The sequence below is a fragment of the Theropithecus gelada genome, chromosome 9 (genome assembly GCF_003255815.1).
Source record: "Theropithecus gelada isolate Dixy chromosome 9, Tgel_1.0, whole genome shotgun sequence".
NCBI lineage: Eukaryota > Metazoa > Chordata > Mammalia > Primates > Cercopithecidae > Theropithecus > Theropithecus gelada.
Window position 1 is genome coordinate 113694605 of NC_037677.1, and position 20001 is coordinate 113714605.

The 20001-nt window shown below is 51.0% G+C and overlaps 1 protein-coding gene across 2 annotated transcripts; it reads right to left on the reverse strand.

The window, feature by feature from the left end:
* Positions 1-7967: 7967 nt before the first annotated feature.
* Positions 7968-17730, reverse strand: VAX1 (ventral anterior homeobox 1). Of its 2 annotated transcripts, XM_025397445.1 has the most exons (4): positions 17262-17730; positions 15919-16106; positions 11896-11933; positions 7968-11758 (listed from the first exon to the last, which is right to left on the reverse strand). In XM_025397445.1, the coding sequence occupies exons 1-4, from the start codon at positions 17500-17502 to the stop codon at positions 11665-11667; spliced, it is 561 nt and encodes a 186-aa protein (XP_025253230.1). In that variant the 5' UTR covers positions 17503-17730; the 3' UTR covers positions 7968-11664. The 2 variants fall into 2 exon arrangements, with proteins under 2 accessions (XP_025253230.1, XP_025253229.1); XM_025397444.1 differs by lacking the exons at positions 7968-11758; positions 11896-11933 and adding an exon at positions 12742-14021.
* Positions 17731-20001: the final 2271 nt, after the last annotated feature.

A 20001-nucleotide genomic window follows, 5' to 3' on the forward strand; every position in this document is an offset into this window, starting at 1 on the left:
CATGTTCTCACTTATTTGTGAGATCTAAAAATCAAAACAATTGAACTCATGGAGATAGAGAGTAGAAGAATGATTACTAGAGGCTGAGAAGGGTAGTTGGGATCAGTGGGGGAGGTAAGGATGGTTAATGGGTACAAAAAAAATAGAAAGAATGAATAAGATCTAGTATTTGGTAACAACAGGGTGACTAAAGTCAATAATAAATTGTACATTTAAAAATAACTGAAAAGAGCATAATTAGATTATTTGTAACACAAATGTTAAATGCTTGTGGGATAGATACCCCATTTTCCATAATGTGATTTTATTTTATTTTATTTTAGTTTTGAGACCGAGTCTCGCTCTGTCGCCCAGGCTGGAGTGCAGTGGCACGATCTCGGCTCACTGCAACCTCCACCTCCTGGGTTCAAGCGATTCTCCCGCCTCAGCCTCCCAAGTAGCTGGGACTAAAGGCACCCGCCACCACACCTGGCTAATTTTTTTGTATTTTTAGTAAAGACAGGGTTTTGCCATATTGGCCGGGCCAGTCTCGAACTCCTGACCTTGTGATCCACCCGCCTCAGCCTCCCAAAGTGCTGGGATTACAGGCGTGAGCCACAGCGCCTGGCCCCATGAGGTGATTTTTACATATTGCATGCCTGTATCAAAACATCTCATGTATCCCATAAATATATACACCTACTATGTACCCACAAAAATTAAAAGTAAAAAAGTAAAAACAAACAAATCTGTGGTTTGATAGAAGAAACAGAACCTAGTGTTAGATCAGCAGGGTGACTAAAATTTACAATAATCTATGGTATATTTCAAAATAGCTAGAAGAAAAGACAAATATTTCAGGTGATGGATATCCCAAGTACACTGATTTGGTGTTTTTTTTTTTTTTTTTTTTTTTTGAGACAGAGTCTTGCTCTGTTGCCCAGGCTGAAGTACAGTGGCACAATCTCAGCTCACTGAAACCTCTCCCTCCCAGGTTCAAGCAATTCTGCCTCAGCCTCCCGAGTAGGTGGGATTACAGAAGTGTGCCAACACGCCTAGCTAATTTGTGTATTTTTAGTAGAGACAGGGTTTCCCCATGTTGGCTAGGCTGGTCTCAATCTCCTGACCTCAGGTGATCTGCCCACCTCAGCCTCCCAAAGTGCTGAGATTACAGGCATGAGCGACCATGCCCATTTCAAATTATATAAATGTATTAAATTATCACATGTACCCCAAAACTATGTATCTATTATACCTCGATAAAAAATTGTTTTAAAAAGATATTATGAAGATCAAAGGAGATGATATGTAAAATCTCCTATAATCTATATTGTTATGTAGATCTTATAGATTACATATATAATTCTAAATTTTGGGCTGGGCGCAGTGGCTTACGCCTGTAATCCCAGCACTTTGGGAGGCCGAGGTGGGAGGATTACCTGAGGTCAGGAGTTCGAGACCAGCCTGGCCAACATGGTGAAACTCTGTCTCTACTAAAAATACAAAAAAATTAGCCGGGTATAGTGGCACATGCCTGTAATCCCAGTTACTCAGGAGGCTGAGGCAAGAGAATTGCTTGAGCCAGGGAGACAGAGGTTGCAGTGAGCCCAGATTGTGCCACTGCACTCCAGCCTGGCCGACAGAGTGAGACTCTGTCTCAAAAAAAATTCTAAATTTTATACATGTTTTATATACTGTCATACCTCAGTATGAGTGGGGGATGGTTTCCAGGAATACCCCCATCAGAGGATGTCCAAGTCCTTAATGTAAAATGGCATGGTATTTGCATATAGCTTACACACACCCTCCTGTATACTTTAAATCATCTCTAGATTACCCATAATAACCTAATACAATGTAAATGCTATGTAAATAATTGTTGCACTGTATTTGTATTTACATTATTTTTTATTTTCATATTACTATTTATCATTTGTTTGAGACATGGCCTCACTCTGTCACCCAGGCTGGAGTGCAGTAGCATGAACACTGCTCATGCATCCTCAACCTATTGGGCTCAAGTGATCCTCCCAACTCAACCTCCCGTGTAGCTGGAACCACAGGCACATGCCACCATATCCAGCTAATGTTTTTATTTTTTGTAGAGCCAGAGTCTGATTTTGTTGCCCAGGCTGGTCTCGAACTCTGGGCTCAAGCGATCCTGTCACCTCCACCTCCCAAAGTGCTGGGATTACTTGTATGAGCCACTGCACCTGGCCCTATTGTCTTTTAAAATATTTTCGATCCATGATTAATTGAAACAAGTACATGAAAAAGTGCTCAACGTCAGTAATCCTCAGGGAAATGCAAAGCAAAACCACAATGAGGTATCACCTCACATCTCTTAGGACAATGCTTTTTAAGAGTATATTTTCATGACACAACTTATGAAATCCTAGGGACCCAAATAAGCTGTCCTAATAAATTAACTTTGTGATTCCACTCAATCAGTCCAACAAACGTTAAAGTGCCTACTACGTACCAATCTAGGAACAGCAATCTCAACAGTAAGAACAAATTCAAGAGAACAGTGCGAACTCTCAACCTCTTCGTATATTATTAAACTTAAGAACAATAATAATTAAAGTACTTTATTACATTTTTATACAAGGCAGTTTAGCCAATGCTTCTACCCTCTTAGGGAAGTTCTGGGAAAGATGACTGTGCCTCTGACTCTCACAATTCAAGAGAAAAGTAAGAAGATAATCTGATTGGTGAGCGCTACCATTCACTGAACCACTGCATGGGTTTTGTTTTGTTTTGTTTTGTGTTTTGTTTTGTTTTGGAGATGGAGTTTCGCTCTTGTTGCCCAGGCTGGAGTGCGACAGCGTGATCTCGGCTCACCGCAACCTCCGCCTCCCAGGTTCAAGTGATTATCCTGCCTCAGCCTCCCCAGTAGTTGGGATTACAGGCATGCAGCACCACACCTGGTTAATTTTGTAATTTTAGTAGAGACAGGGTTTCTCCATGTTGGTCAGGCTGGTCTCAAACTCCTGACCTCAGGTGATCTGCCCGCCTCGGCCTCCCAATGCGTGGGTTCTTCTTAAAAAGGCAGGGGTTCTATCCCTCTCCACTCTTCATTTTCCCTTTCTCTACCTGTGAGTAGATAGGTAAATTCAATTGCAGAAGAGACAACTTTGAGAATCATTTGATGCCACTTAAATTTGGAAACTATGTGGCACCTAGTTTGCAGTCGATTTGAGCCAGAAGGAAAAGGTAGTGAGTAATTAGCACCCCTTAACTTCCAATAATGACATAAGTGACCCCTGACCTTGGGTCACCCCACATCTACCTACATTCCAAATTATCTCTACCTAATTTTGCATGCCTGATTGCTGTTCCTAATGTACTGCTAGAGTACTCTTAAAAGAATTGCTGGCCAGGCACGGTGGCTCACGCCTGTAATCCCTACACTTTGGGAGACCAAGGTGGGTGGATTGCTTTAGGCCAGGAATTCGAGACCAGCCTGGTCAACATGGTGAAACCCCATCTCTACTAAAAATACAAAAAAAATCAGCTGGGCGCGGTGGTGCACATCTGTGATCCCAGCTACTCAGGAGGCTGAGACACGAAAATTGCTTGAACCCAAGAGGCGAAGGTTGCAGTGAGTCAGGATCACGTCCCTGCAGCTGCACTCTAGCCTGGGTGACAGAGCAAGACTCCATCTCACAAAAAAAAAAAAAAAAGAATTGCTGGCCAGGCACAGTGACTCATACCTGTAATCCCAACACTTTGGGAGGCCAAGGTGGGACAATTGCTTGAGTCCAGGAGTTCAAGACCAGCCTGGGCAACACAGTGAGACACTGTCTCTACAAAAAAATTTAAAAATAGCTGGGCATGGTAGTGCTTGCCTGCAGTTCCAGCTACTCAGGAGGCTGAGGCGGGAGGGTCCCTTGAGCCTGGGAGGTTGAAGCTGCAGTGAGCCATGATCTGCACCACTGCACTCCAGCCTGGGTGACAGAGGAAGATTACGTCTCAAAAAAAAAAAAAAAAAGCCAAACTTTAGATGTGTCACTGATGGTCCTGTCTCTAACTTGGGGGTTAATGAGCCTCAAGCAATGAAAATAGTGGACCCTGAATTCAGAGAAAAAGCTTGAGGGTAGAGCACATTTGTCAATGAAGCAAAACTCAAGAGTTAAGCATCATATTCAGAGTGGTGTTCCAGGACTCAGAAAAATAAAAATTCAAAGTATAATCCCTTCACTGACACATTGATTCTCCATGTCTCAGGCTCTACATCTTTAAAACAGGCTGCACTTTGCTTTTCTCATTGAATTTCTCTGTAATCCCAGCACTTTGGGAGGCCAAGGTAGGTGGATCACTTGAGGTCAGGAGTTCAAGACCAGCCTGGCCAACATGGCGAAACCCCGTCTCTACTAAAAATACAAGAATTAGCCAGGCGTGGTGATGGGCACCTGTAATCCCAGTTAGTCAAGAGGCTGAAGCAGGGAGAATTGCTGGAACCTGGGAGGCAGAGGTTGGAGTGAGCTGAGATCGCGCCACTGCACTCCAGCCTGGGAGAGAGACTCTGTCTCAAAAAATAGGATAAAATAAAAGTAATAATTCTATTTACAGATGAGGATTCTGACTGAAAGGGGTTATTTGCCTAAGTTCACATGGCCAATAAAAGTCAAAGGTGGAATTCAAAGCCCAAGTTTTCCTACTATGGCCATATTGTGGGGGTGAAGGTGATGACTGGGATACCTGCTGCAGGAACCTTGCCTCAGGTTACCCGGAAACAGCTTCCTACTCCGCCATGACCTACCCAGGCTAAGAAAAATTGCTGAGCCAAACATGGACCCAGCTCCTTACTCAGAACCTAGTGAAGCAATCTGGCCTCAAAGCCATTTATATTTGTCTCAGAATTGGAAGAACCCCTCCAATGTTGGCAGACATCACTAATGATCAGCATATTTTTCCATGGAGCTTAGATGAGGCCTCGGAATCCTCTGCAACTTAGTACCCCCAGGCAGCTACCATCAAATAATTCAACTTAGCTCGAGAGTTCAACTTATTTGCCACCCTCCCACTGGTCCCTGAACAGAGACGGTCACAGGCAGCTCAGGGAAAGGATCTTAAAACGAAAATAATGCTGATGTCTAGAAACAAATGTTGGCATGAATGTGTTAACCAACTTGTTTCTCATCCCATCACTGATGACACAACTACTTACTTTCCATCCTCCCCACCTGCAGCTCAATCCCAGCCCTCAACACCAATCTGTTTACTAACCTTTCTCACCTGCTGGCACCCATCTCATCTTGTAACTGGGCCTTCCTCCCATCGTTGCCCTGCCCAAAACCTCCCCTTCGCCTACAGAATAGTGATGTTTAGTTTGGTCTTCAAGTCCTTCCTTGACCAGGCCACTTTGCAAGCCTCATCTTACACCTCTCCTCAATGCGAAACCCCCACCTCTTTTCACATCATTTCCTTTTCTTTTTCTCTCCCCTCCGTTTCTCCCTAGGATTCCCTGGTTAAGAACCAAAATACCTTCTTGATCATCTCAGAATTCTACAGGCTGGCTGTCCATCCCTGTGAATAATGCTCCCACTCCACTGTGCTTACTCTCCCTCGCATCAGCTGACAACTAGGACAGAAAACTGAATTTGCCTTTAGCTCTTCCCAGGAAGGGACTAAGCCAGACCCTCAGTAAAATGGGCTGATGACCTGACTTTCTGGCCACCGATCTAACAGATGGCAGCCTTATCTAACCCACGAGTCGCAAGGGAAGGAAACCAAAACAAAACAAAAACCTGGCACTCCGTCCGTCCTGGGCATCCTTAGCAAGCCCCTCACCCGCCATGCCCCTGCTTCCCTCCGTACAAGAAGCTGGGGCTCAAGGGCGTGGGTCTGAAAGGGCCGAGCGCTCAGTGCTGGAAGGGGCCTTTCAGGGTGCGCTGCTGCCGCTTGACGTCACTTCCCGCCGCTCCATTGCCTTGGGTCACAGCTGGCGTCTTAAGGGCCGGACCCAGGAAGGTATTTTCAGTCCCTATTTCTGCCAGTGCTGGCAAGAGAGCGAGGGAGCCGTGCTCAGCGTGGGTCCGGGCCCGGCCGCTAAAAGCGTAAAAGCAGACCTAACTTCCCACTTTCCTGGTGAGGCCCCGGCCGCAGTGGACGGAAGCTGTGCGGGATGGGCTGCGTGAGGCGCCGGGTCCAGGTTCGGAGGATGAGAGCCCCAGGAGTCCCTAGAGCGCCAGCCCTGCCGCCCTTCTAGTCCTAGAGCCCTCGGCCCTCGCCTCGCCTCCCAGCACGCATGCCCCATCGCGCATGCCCAATGGATCACATGGCTCAAGCTCCACGCCTTTCCACCCTTGGGCCCTCCCGCCTTCCAGGCTGAGGCCTCCGCCCCAATTAGCAGCTATTTCCCCAGTTTTGGAGCCAACTCGGCCTCCAGTGCCCCCACTAAACCCTTATTGGCTTCAGGCTCCTCATCAAATTCCCTCTCTGACACAAGGAAAATGGTTTCAAAATTCCACGTGGACCCAATCTTGATATCAATGCCACCACCAGTCACCTCTAGTCAGACACTAAGATCTGTTGGTTTTATTTCAGCAAAATGCCTTGAACCCATTTCTCCTCTCCATTTCTACTGCCACTTCACCAACCGACCCTCACCCTCACCCTTTACTCCCACCATCATCGCATCACCATCATCCTTTCTTGCTCTCCTGTTTCTGTGGAAGTGTACTCACTAACTGGCGTCTGCCTTAGAATCCGTGCACTCCTGTTCCCATGCCACCTCTTCTGGGATTCTCCCCCAGATTGCCAGAAAGACCTTGTAAAATGAGAACTACAATGATTCCATGATCTCCTCGGGAGAACTTTTCAGTGGCTCCTCATTGCCATGATGGCAAAATCCAAGTGTCGTCAACGTGGTATTCCAGGTGCTGCCTGCATTCCTGCCTCTTCTCCCACTACTTGCACTCAGCCATCCTCACTGCTTCCTCTCCATTCCCAACTCTTAGCATTCTCCTTCTCATACCTTTCCACTGAAATTGGCTGACTCAAGAACTGAGGAGATTAGCATGTGGGAGGTTTACTAGGGAGTGCTTCAAGTTCAACAATATAGAAGGGAAAGGAAGGAAGCAGTATTGGACAGAAGTCAAACTGCATAGGGATCTCAACAGAGGCCTCAGCCATTCCTTCCAAGAGTTTAGATGAGGTGATTCTTCAAATCTATCCAAAGTTGGGATGCAAGGACCAGGCTTATCCCCAGGTCTACCAGTCATTGGAAGTCACCCTGGAAAGTCATTGGAAACTACTTGGGCACAGTGGCTCTCTTCGGATGAGGCAGTCTCCAAAGAACAGACAGCTGAGGGCTGTCTGCCAAGTCATTAAAATAATAATTTACCATTTTGGTAGAGATGTTGTGCTTACTGATGGCTGTGATACCAAGTGTAAAGGCAGGGGGAGTAAATTTCCATTATGTGTGACCCAATCAGATTCCCCTTCCTCAGGAAAGGACTTTAGGCCAACACCTTCATTCTACAGATGGGGAAACTGAGGCCTCAGGGAGAATCTCATATAGTCAGCTATCTCAATCACAGTCTTATAATAAATAGCTAATATTTGAGCATATAATTTTTTCTAGGCTTGTACTAGATGCTTTAGATGCTTTATCTAACTAAACAACCATGACAATCCTACGAGGTAGGTGCCATTATTACCTTCATTTGATACACATGGAAATAGGTTTAGAGCAGCCAAATGAGTAATTTCTCCAAGATTACACAGCTATTAAGTGGTGTGTCTGGGATTTGAACCCAAGTCATTCTGACTCCAGAACCCATAACTAGAAACCATTAAGATGAATTACTTTTTCTCTGTGCATTAAACTAGCATACTCCACCTTGTATACCAGGGAATGCTATGTACATGTTTATATGTGTGTATATATGTGTGTGTGTTATTGCTATACATGTTATGTTGTTGCTAACACACATAACAGATTTTATATGAAGAAAACTTTTACGTGAAAATTTGTGTGTATATTTTACACATATATATGATGGGATTTATTTTTAAGAATGAATACAACACTACCACATAAAGCACAACATTTATTTTCTGTTTCAGGGTAAGAAGATAGGCAAATGTGTTTCTAGAGAGAAAATTAGTTTCATATTAGCTATAAATCAGAGAATACACAAGTAATTTTCAGCTTCCATGTCCATTGCATGCCAGGTTCTCTGAACCTGGTGGCCTTGCTCCTTCCAAAACCCATGTCTCTTCAGACAGAAGCTTTCGGTTCCAACCAAGAAGGGTATGCATCTGAATGCCTTTCAGCAAACCTGAAGGGCTCTCCTCCTCCTTTCCCCAAACTACCAGGTCTGTAAGGGAGCAGCCTGTCCAGGAAGGTGGTCCCCACTGAGTTTATAAAACACCTTCCCTGAGACCTGAGAAACCACTAAAGTAGATTTCTCTTTTCTCTCCTGCTCCATTAAAATGAAACCTCCATGAAAATGAAAAAGAATCTGAAATGTAAAGATTTCCCGATGTAGAAATGGTGTTAAATTACAATAGCATAATGTGGTCCAAGAAATTCTAAACTGTGTCAGAAACTGTAGATTAATTTGTTTAACAAACATTCATTGTATTCCTACCAAATGCCAGGCCCTGGGCCAGATGCAGGAGGCTGCAGTGTTTTGGGAGTTTGCCATTTAATACAGTACTTCTCAAATATTAGTCTGGATAAGAATCACTTTGGAAACGTGTTTAAAATGCATGTTCCTAAACCCCAACCCAGTTTCTGATTCATCAGATGGGACGAGGGCTTAGGAACCTGGAATTTTAGCCACTCCCTAGATGATTCTAAAGCAGCTGGTCCTCAGTTGTATCTTGAAAAACATTGACCTAGTATGTTTTTAAGTTTCGATCAACCATTTAATCAAGCCACTTAAACTCAGGACTTCAGGAGGTTAGAAGAGTTACATGACCTCTAAATTCTTCAAGAAACCTTAAAAAGACTTCTTAGAAAGGCTTTCTATGCAAGAACAGCACACTAATATGACACAATTTCTTTTCAAACAGGAGAAAGACACCGTGTATAATCATATGGCTTATGTGGCTGAAGAGAAGAAGTTAAAAGGTTATCATTGGAGCGATTCAAGAAGGGGTGTGTGTGTGTGTGTGTGTGTAAATTATCAACTTGTATAATTAAGCTTTGTGTACTTTACCCTGTGTTTACCACATGGATATTAAAATTCAATTTAAAAATAATCATTTATAAGGATGTGTAAGACTAAAGAGGGTAAGGGGTTTAAAGATGTCATTCTAGACAGAGGTACAGGGAAAGAGTTGGGACAGTGGCAGGAAAAAAAAAAAACAGGAAGGAGGGAGAAATTCAGACTTCTTGATGAGGGCACCAAGGAAATCCTCAGCAGCTGGTGTAATAGATGGCTAGATATGGACATTAGCAGATGTGGGTGCAAATAGGCTAAAGAATTCAGATACCGTGATCCAGACACTGTGGGCACAAAAAGAAGGAAAGGAGGAAGGAAGGGAGAAAGGGAAGAGGGAAAGAGGGGGCAAAGGCGGAAGAGAGAAAAAAACTGAAAGAAGAGGCCTCTGGCCCTAGGGGGAGCTTACAATCTTGGGTTCTGAGCAGCCATGAGGCTTTGAGCAAGTTATTTGCTCCAGTCCCGTATATGAGTCTTTAAAATGGAGCTGGACCTCTCAAAGCCACCATGAGGAACAGTAGAATGGTGTATGTGAAATGCTATTTGTAAACTATAAACGGTTGCTAAATGCTACTTATTAATACATTCTGGCTGAAGGTTAGACCAACTGCAAGTGTGGATATGAGCATGTGTCCCATTTAGCTCTCCAAGTGACTTCCCACATCTTTCCTGAACCTGACCCCCAAACTCACAGGGGTTTGCTAAGAGGTTTTTTTCCCCTTTTCTTTTCTGCTCTGAAACAATTTGGCTGTTGCTTTGTGCAGGCTTGAGCATCAGATTCCTTTCAGCTCCCCTCTCCTGCAGCTGTTCCTCCTTCCACCTTTCCCCAGGCAGGCCCAGCTATTGGCCTAGAGGCTACCTGCCTCCTCCTCCTCCAAGGCCTGTGAGTCTCCAGTTGGAAGCCAGAGGCCTCCAGGGACCAAGGCAGCTTACTGGAGGCCCTTGGGGAAGGAGGGAAAAGAAGATAGTCACTAAAATTAAATGAATTTTCTATAACTGTTTTTTAATTAAAATTGCAATTCTTTTTCTATGCAGAAGAGGCACTTTAAGAACAATTGCACTCCCTGAGTGGCAGGCAAAGAGCTCAGCAGCTCTTCCCAAAGCCAGGGAGGGAAGGGAGGTGAGAGCAGAAGTGATGGGGTGACTGGTCCTTCCCTCTTTCAGGGCTAAGAAAGCCAAAAGGAGAAAGGGCAGGAAGATGGAAGGAGGGAGCTGCTTGGTGACTTCCCAGGCTGAGGCCCCTGGGAGAGAAGGCTGAATGTATTGGGAATTCCAAGCTAGGATTTTGTGTTTTCTTTTGTCCCAAAAAGTTATGCCACCTTCTCCCTTCCTTCTCACCCCTGGAGGGCCCCAGCCACAAGCCTTGAAGCTGCAGTGAGAGCCACCCACTGCCTTGGCCTTTGGGACCCCTTGAGCAGGAGAAGAAAACCAGAAAACCAGAGAGAGAGAGAATGAGAGCAAGAGACCGACCCGGAAGGAAGAAGTAATGGAGGAGGGAGACAGGGGGAACTAGATCGGAGCCCACACCACTGAGAGACAGAACTCCTTAGAGGAAGCGCAGGGCTTTACAGGACTGGAGCACAGAAGAAAAGAGTAGAAAAGGAAAAGCAGTTTCAAGCAAAAGAAAGGAAGGAGAGGCGAACAGGGAGGGGAAGAGCCAAGAGTAGCGAAGCTGAGGGATCTGCAGCAACTTTGAGAAATAAAAGTGAACTGTCTGTGGGCGGCTGCTGTGATCTCAGCAAAAAGCCGAGCTCAAGGCTCAGGGACTCCGCCGCCCACACTGTGCCCCGCCTTATTTTGGATGCCTCCAACTCCAGCTTCAGGCACAGTACACGAGTAGGGGTTGTAAGGCCTGGTTAGTGCCGGTGCTGCACGGGAACAGCGGATCCCTGCAACAACCAGGTGTGCGGGCGCTACAAGAAGGAGCCGGGGCCGCTGCGCCCGCTGCGCGGACTTCGCCCGGTGCTGTACACGCTTTAGGAGAGCGTGTCCTGAAGTGTCCTTCCCGGCCCTCCTCGCTTCCCAAGATTTGTTTGCAACGTCTACATCCCTCACCACAGCATAAGCACTGGGGCGAGGTGGGGCGAGAAGTCTCTTTGCAGGAATTAATATCGATTTCAGTCTCCTGCTTCCTCAAAGTTTCTCTTTGACATTGGCGAGACTTATTTGAAGAAAATAAAACCTTGCCTATTCTGGGCCCATGATTGCACAAAATCCAAAATGCTGCCGGCATGAAGATGCAGCTGGAAGACTCTAGAAACGTAGCATTAGGAGGCAGAGACTTTATAGTGTCCGGAGATAAGTTCCTAAATAAAGAATTACGCAGTGGGAAATGAAGAAGGAGGGTCTGAGGGGCCGACCTCAGAGGTACAGACAGAGAAATCGAGAGCGAAACACTCAAGGAAGTGGAACAAATCGTCGTAGCCAGGCGTCTGCCTCTCTGGAAACCCGAAATCCGCCCAAACCTCATCCCAGGCGCTCACGGTACCAGTTGCAGGGCCCCGCACTATAGGGGCTGCCACCCTCTGCCCCCGGAGTCCCCACGCCGAGACTCATCATTTGCTGGCTCTTTCTTCCTTTTCTTCTTTTGTTTTTTTATCCTTCAAATACAAGACAAAAATACACCTCATTTATCATCATAGATATATATATTTCACTCTCACCACATAAATACAAAACATCCAAATATCCAAAACATTCAGAACAAAGTTAGTAGCCTGGATTCAGTGACACCTACCCGCGTTTGAATCGTTCATTATTTTCTTCACTATTTGCCTAGAAAAAAAAAAAGATGAAAAAGAGGGGGGAGTTTCCGACGTAAATAATTTACAATAAAATTACTATTTTAAAAAATGCCTTTCGCTTGCTTCAGATGGACGAATACATTCTAGATACTGCGGCACCTCGCAGTCTGGGTCTGTGAATTTGGTTAAAATGTGGGTGGCCGTGGTTGTAGGGACGATCGCTGCTGCGCAGGGTAAGGAAAGAGGGTGTCGCGGTTCGTGTTCTGATTTGGGACCACTGAAACCCTAAGACTGGGGAGGCGAGGGGAGTGTCGTTCCTATCAATCACACAAGACGCTGTCTGGACTCTGAGACTACTGCTAGAGGAGGCCCGACCGCCCAGCGGCGTCACTGTCTCCCCTTCCGCAAAGAACTGCTCAGAAATCCAGCCGTTTCCTGCGTGCAGGAAAGGATTTGTGAATCCGGGAGTTTGGGAGAAGAGGCAATGAGTGCTGACTCGTTTCCCAAGCCGAGCGATTGTGCCCAAAGCTACGCGCCTGGGAGGCCGTAGGGTGAAGCGCCGGCGCCCAGACTACCGCCGGCAGCCGCTTTGCTCTTTCCTGGAGGAGGGAGAAGCTGTCGGCCACCGCCCCGAACAGCCTCGGAGAAAAGATTCTGAGTTTTCTTTGATTAGCGGCGTTGGCTTTTCCTTTGCTTTTCCCCCGTTAAATTCCTGTTTAAGGTTACAATACCCAGAACCTTAATTTTGCATTGCCCTGTGGGGCATTCTCTATCCTGAATTTTCTTACACCTTCCAAACTTCATCATTACAAGTATTTAAAAACTGGTTCCACTTCATCTGGTTTCACGTAGTAATTGCTTTTATTGCTGATTAGATCAAATTTATTAGTGTCGTTGCCTACCAGGACGTTTGTTACTGTTTCCTGGGGCCGGGGTGGTTGTGATTGGAGTTGCCCTAAAGGGGGGAAAACCCGCAGGATTTGTCCCGCCAGGAAGCTGTGTTGTGTATCGACTATCCCGAGAGGTCCGCAAAGCGGGGCCCAGGGGCTCCCACAAGCCCTGGTTTCTCTGGCAAGAGGAAGGAACGTCCTCCCTTTTTGGTCTAAAGAAACCTGGAAGCCCCTGGGGTCTTCGCGCAGTTTTCCTCTTTCAAATATTCCTAGGAATAGTCGGCAGCGGCAGCAGCCGCGGATCTAGAGCAAACGCCCTGTGCTTTGGACTTAGAACCAGTCTTTTCCCTCCTGGGCTGGGCACGGGGTCAGGGCATCAGGTTGACTAACTCGGGCATTTTTCCCAATTCTTTGGATCGCTCCTGGATTCAGAAGGAAGTTGGGGGTTGGGGAGGAATCTCGGAGGAAAGGTAGAAAAAAAAAATAGCCCGAATGAGATAAAATTGGTAGCAGAGCCTGGGTGGGAAAGGAGAGCTGTCAGAGGCCTGGTGGGAGCCAGGAGCCCAGCGCAGGAGCTCTGGGCACCTAACGCGCGTGAGTCCATAAATATCACCACAATAGATAGTATAAATATAAATACAGGGAAACACTTAAAATCAGTCCAGCGCTTTTTTCTCGGCCCCTTCTTTATTGTTGGTCCGGGAGTAAGGCTCGAAGGCCGAGGAGCTCAGATATCGGGCGGAGAGTTCTTGCAAATTCCCAGCTAGCGAACCAGCCATTGTTAACGGGGCGGAGGACAGGCGGCTGGCGACGGAGCCGAGCAGCGAGGGCACCGGCAGGCTGAAGAGGCTGTGGCCCGCGGCCGGGGCGCCCGCGTGCAGTCCCCCCGGCCCGGCGGGCCCGGGGCCTGGAGCACCGCCCACAGCCGGCGGGTGCGGGGACGCGGCGCCCGCTGGGCCCGGGGCGGCGGCGGCTGCGGCGGCCGAGCCGGCAGCGGCGCCCGTGCCCAGGGCCGGCAGGCTGGGCCCGCGCAGCGCTGAGCCGAGAGCGCCCGTGGCGCAAGGCGGCAGCAGCGCAGGCAGGCCGGGCGGCGACAACAGGCGGCCCTGCTCCAGCAGCCGTAGCACGCTGCACGTGGCCGCGGTCTCCGACACCACCGAGCGTAGCTCCGAGTCCTTGCCCTGGTCCTTCTTCTGCTTGGTGCGCCGGTTCTGGAACCAGACCTTCACCTGCGCGCCGGGGTGCGGGGAAAGTGGGAGAGAGGGGCAGGGAAGACCAGCGTCAAAGGAAGCGAGCTCCCGGGGCGCGCGGCTCCAGGGCTCTCCCCAAGCCCCAGCCCTACCCGCAGCCCCACCCAGCAGCGGGAGAGGTCCGGGCTGGGGCGCTGCTGGGGGAGCTGGCGCCGCCACGAGGGGGACACAGCTGCTCCACTGGGCTGCGCTTCCGGGTCAGGGAAGCAGGCCCAGGCAGGCGCCGCTTACACAGAACAAAGTAATAAAATGCCCACGGCAGGAACTCGAAGGAAGACCGGAAAGGGTTTCACTGGCTCCTGCGCTACCCCGCAGCGGTGTTTGGGGCTCACAGATGTGTGAGTGCGGGCCCCAAAGCCGGAATTTCCGGTGGAGGGTGTGAGGCCCTAGGCTGAGGTGAAGGAAAAGGGAAGAAGGAAGAGGGAAGAGAGAAGTGGGAAGAGATGGGGGAAGCGAGTATTGCCCAGGCTTTCTGGACCCAGGCCCCTGGCCCAGTGGGCTCAGATTTAGTCCTAGAAGCGCTACTCCTGGTGAAGGCTACAAAGGACCATTTCCTGCTTCAGACGTGACCATCGTGACCATCGGCTAGCAAGCAGGGAAAGTGGCTGCAGGAGAATAATATGTGCGGGAGACTTTATGCAGACGGAGCTTTCTGCACCTCCTCTCACCAGATAGCTGCATTGAAGGGTCTGAGTGATACTCTTAGTTTCTTTCTCCACTACTCTGAGTCATGAACTTGGAATCATGGGAGAAAGTAAGGAGGCTAAGGTGGACTGAACACTCCCCACTAACCTCCTCTCTCATTCTTCTGCCCCTCTGCAGGCCTAGCAGTGGCCCAGAAGAGTTTTGCAGCAATAGGGAAAGACTATCCTGTCTAGATTTTATAAACTAAGAGGGGTAGTAGCAGAGAGAATAGAAAAAGCTACCACACCAATCTCAAACTCAAAAAGAACACCCCTATCTGTTCTATCAGTCCTCAGCTTTCAGCCCAGATCCCAGACCTAAAATGCTCTCCACCTGCTTCAGGGTTGGGCATGGGGAAAAGGGTCAGTCTTCAGAAAGAAGGCTGCCTTAGCTAAGCCAAGCTGGTGACATGCCACTTGGCAAGTTCTTGGGTCCTCTCCTGGGCCCAGAGCCCACATGGCCAGCTCCAGGGGCATCATACGGATTTAATGTAAAGGGAAAGATCTAAAGCACAATCGGCAGTACTGGCTTCTGGGTCCTAGATCTGCTTCCCATCACATTCCTCACACATCACTGGTACAGAAGACAGGGTCTCCCAGGTGCTCAGGGCTGGGGCCAGCTCAGGATGGGGAAAGCCTTCCTTTAAGGGTCAGGGCAGCCTGATCTGCACAGGCAGATCTCCAGGAGGGCGTACACCTTTCTAATTCCTAGGAATCACCCATAGTGCTGGGGCAGGGGGTGTTAGACTTAGCCTCACTCCTGCAGAATGGGCCTGGATGCTGTGTACAGCTGGGAGGGCCCACAAGGGGTGGGGCCTAGAAATCTAGCCAAAATGGGGTACCCCAAACAAGGGCAAAGGACAGTTCTTTGTAGAGCAGAAGCAAGAAGGAAATGCTCAAAACCAGGGGCCAATAAAAATTCCAAAAGGACAGGATTTGGGGCCTCTTGGGCCTAGGCTAAGGTGGATAAAACATGGGCCCTGGAAGATTTGGGGATGGCAGGAAGGGTGGGGGGAAGGGATGTATTATTTAGGGGAAGGAATCCTTAGGCCTTTCTTACCCATCCTGCCCATCTCCTCCACCTCCCAAGGGTAGCTCTGTCCAGAGCAGGTTAGGAGGTGAAGAGCAGGCTAGGTAGGGGTCGTGGGGAGGAAGGCTGGTGCAAAACTGTGTGCGGCCTGGCCGCTGGGTACCTGGGTCTCGGAGAGGTTAAGCTGCCGGGCGAGCTCGGTCCTCTCACGGCCCACCACGTACTGGCAGCGCTGGAACTCCATCTCCAGCCGATACAGCTGCTCCGCGGTGAAGGACGTGCGCGTCCTCTTAGGCCGGTCCAGGTCCAGGCCCTTGGGCAGGATGATCTCTCGGATGGACCCCTTGGCATCTAGGGAAGGGGAGATGTCAGCCGGCAGAACCCTCCCATCTCCCTCCACCTCCTTGGCCCGAGCTGGCTTTGGGGACACAGTCCCCAGAAGCGTGCAGTTTTGGGATGGGGATGGGGGGCGGGGGGCGGAGCACGACCACAACCAGGTAGCGAAGACACTGTGTGGAAGGCAAGGGGCCTAACTCCATACCGCTGACCGAAGGAGGGACCACACTTTGTCTTTTTGTAGAGTCCTCCAGACAGGGGAGAGAAAAAATCCAATCAATTCCAAATAGGCGGACGTTTCTTCCGGCCTGGGGGGGCCTCGGCTGCGCAGTCCGGGTCCCCTGTAGCCTGAGGGTACCCTTGCCGCCCCGCCTGGGTCCTGCGGGCCCCAGCTCTGGGATTGCTGACCAGACCGTGCTCCAGTCGTCCCCACCCCCACCCTCGAGTCTCCTTCCCTCCGGAGTCCGCGCAGCGGAAGGAGGAGGGACTGAGTCGGGGCCGGCCGGGCCCGGCGATCTGCTGGCTGGGGCGGCGCCAGGCCGGGGCCCGGCCTCGCAGCCTCCGCCGCCAGGGCTAAGCGCACGCCGCGCATCCGAGAGCGGCAGAGCAGAGCACCAAAGCGGCAACCGCGGCTCCGTAACCCAGCCCAGCTGGCTCTCCCGGCGGCAGCGGTTGGGCACCGATCGCGGCGCTGGGGCCCTCGGCTCAGTGCACTAACTGGCAGGGCCGTAGCCCGCGATCGGCAGCTGTTCTTCGGGACTCGCGCTGCCCCTTGGGTGCGCTCAGCCCTCCAGAGCGCTGGAGTCCCCTGGCCGGCTCCCGGCAGGTCATCCGGCCTTTGAAGCGCGCACACCTCCTCCCGGAGTTTTCTGCTCCTTTCCCGGGTCGGAGGCCGCAGTCCGATGCCCGACCGCACCCGCGCAGCCCCTGTCTCCCCCCGCAGCCCGGTCATTGGGGCCCCTCAGGGCGTGGAGGGCCGAGGCCCCTGGAGAGCGCACCGGAGAGTCCCAGGCGCTTGTCCCCAGCCGGACCCGGAGCGGGGAGGGCCAACAACTTTCTCCCAAGTCCCAGCCGGCACTCCTCCCCACCGGCCTGTGTCGGCTGCAGAGCGCAGCTCCGGCCCCGGAGTCGACCCCAAAGAACGCGCCCGGCAGCCCTTCCCATCCCTACCTCGGACCAGGATCCGGCGGCAGTAATCCGGGTCGGCTGCGGAATTGGATTTACTTTTGTTACAATCCTCAGCACCGCCCGACGCTGAGAAGGCGCCCTGCGGCTCCTTGAGGAAGGCGGCTGGGAGGTTCCCCTCTGCGCCCTTGCTCTCCCGACTCTCCTTGTGCGCGTTCTTCGAGACCCGGGCAGCCTCGGCGTCCGAGTGGCACCGAACGTCCATTTTGTCTGGTTTCCCGAACATAGGCAAGAACAACAACAACAGAAAGGAAAAAAAAAAAAAAGCCAAAAAAAGGGGGGGAGAAGGAAAAAAAAAAAGGAAAAAAGGGACAAAACCCCCGACAACGTAGCGCGTACGCCCGGCCCGGCGACAGGCAAGAGCCAAGAATGAATGTCCCCGCGGGGAGGCTTCGGCGGCCGCGCGCGGGTCAGCGGCGACGGGAGAGTGGCGCGCTCGCCAAGAGGCGGCCAGTCTGGTTCAGGATCCCGGTGGAGCTGCGGCGAGGCCGCCTCGTCAGCACCCGCGTCCTCTGAGCACGTCCAGTGTACCCAGCCTGGCGATCAGGTAGCGAACAGCGCAACTCCGAAATGCTGCGGCTCCCGCCTGTTTCTGAGACGGCGAGTTGTAGTTGTCCGACACCCGGGGGGACGCACACTCGCTGTTGCAATTGATTACGGGTAATTTCGCAGCCCCCACGTTTCGGTTACCTCATGAATACACTAAATTGTTTGGATAATATATCAGATCGTAATGGATGGTTTCTGTCCTTGTCCCCAATCAAGTAGGGGTTTAGCCAGTGAATAAACGGAAATGATTGGTCTTGCTTTCAGGAAACACACAATCAAAGACCCACACTTCCAGAAAAACTTTTGACAAGATTCATCCTGAATTGTTAGTACCATTAGCAGGCATTATTAACTTTCCTTTTGCCTTTGACCCTCCTGCTCACACACTGGCTAGAGGGGTTTTCTCCACACTTGCCAGATAGAGCTGAATGAGGGTTGGGCGGTGGGGGCGGGTGGGGGGAGGAAAAAAAAAACCCTACACACCCAGCAGCAGAAGAAAGCAGTTGCCTGGAAGCGGGGGATGGGGGACGAAGGTGGGGGGAGAAAGTTTTCCCAAAAAGTATCTCCCCTGCACTCTAAAAAAGCCAAGCTTTTCCCCTAAACAACTCCTTCTTAACACACCTCGACGCAGACAGCCATCTTAAACTGCCACCTCTCTTCATTTAGTTCCAGTTGGATTTTTTCATGCCTGCACCTCCAGCAGCCCTGAGGCAGCCCATTCAAAGGGCAGCTTTGTACTCAGAGTCCAGCAGGAGAGAGAGGGGGAGAGGGAGAGACGGCCGAGAAATCTCAACTGTGAGATCTGCTTCAAAAAAAAAAAAAAAAGTTTTCCCCTAGCTATTTCATTGTCTCTGCTACAATATCTTTGAGAAAAGCAACAGCCAGTAATCCAATAAGAGCATTGATTAGGCTACAATGATTCAATTCAAGCGCATGGCCTTGTGCAAGGAGCATGCTCCAGCCCTTCTCGTCACCTTGCCGGGGCAGAAGCCCTCTCCACGCCGCTCTCCCCATTCATTCCTTTATGGGAAATGCGGAGCAAAAGGAGTGAAAGATGGCAATTATCTAATTGGACTATTAACAAACAGTCCTCTGAGTGCGGCGGTCTGGCGTGGCTCCTGGGCGGGGGAAGGGCCGTGTTCCCTGCCCTCATTCACAAAGAGTGCAGGGGCCGGGGAGGAAAGGGGTTTTTTAAAGGGGGTGGGTGGGAGGAGAGGAGAGGTGGGAGGTTTGGCTGAGAATTTTTCCACACAATTCCAAGAATGGGGCGGAGGCGGGAGGAGGGGAGGGGGATGGGGGCGGGGGTCGCGGCGAGCGGGTGGGCAGGCCGGGAGGGGGAGGGGTGCGAGTGTGTGTGGCGGGCCCCTAGGGGCTCCAGCTCGCAGCGATGCGCGCACCGCCTGCACCGCCGCCACCTGCCCGGCCTCCGCCGCCACCCTGGGGGACCCCTCTACCGTCCTGAGCCGAGAGGGGGCCCCTGAGCGGGGTCTTTCGCGCTCTCCACCCAGCCACCCCTCCCGCCACTTAGGGGCACCCAGGGTTGGCCCAGCTCCGGAGGGCATCTCTGGCCCTGCAGGCCGACCTCGGGCTTCCACTTTAGTTGATTGGGCTGAGCGGTGGAACTGTCCCGAGCTCCTCTCCGTCGGGCGGCGGGTTTCCAGGGTCCCCAGCGGGCTGATCGCCCCTCAGCCTGGCTTCGCTCCGCAAGCTGCCCTCGAAGCCCGACGCCAACTGGGCGCCCGGGGAAAGTGCCTTTGATTGGCCGCTCTGCTCCGGCGGGTCGGTGGGGCGGGTGGGTGCAGAGGGGGGTAAGAGGTAAGGGCCTTTGCGGCCACCCTGTTCTGAAGATGTAGAGTGGGATTGTGTTAAAATCCGGCGAACTCTCCGGTGACCTCCCGCAACGCTCAAAAACCCAGACTGGCCTCGAGGCACTGAGGGCTTTGCTCCCCTACGGCTAAGCCGTCGGGGGCGCAGCCGCCGGGTCTTGACTCCCACTACCGCGTCGCGGGTGCGGGTCCCTGAGATTCGGGTGCCTCCTGATGGGGCCTTCTTTTCCCTGCAGAGCTCGGCCCAAGGGAGCTCCTGGGCCCCCTTGGGCAGGGAGGAGTGCGACCGAATCCCCCGGCACACCGGCCCCTCCTTGCCTCCTACCCTGGCGGGGTTGGAGGGGTCGGAC

Bases quoted from the DNA above. Each gene is read 5' to 3' on its own strand.
- VAX1 (XM_025397444.1), bottom strand. From the start codon at position 17,502: ATGTTCGGGAAACCAGACAAAATGGACGTTCGGTGCCACTCGGACGCC. The intron at 16,107-17,261 runs GTAGGGATGGGA...CCCCTTCCCTAG, and splicing joins CCGCCGGATCCTGGTCCGAG to ATGCCAAGGGGTCCATCCGA. The intron at 14,022-15,918 runs GTACCCAGCGGC...CCCGGCGCGCAG, and splicing joins TTAACCTCTCCGAGACCCAG to GTGAAGGTCTGGTTCCAGAA.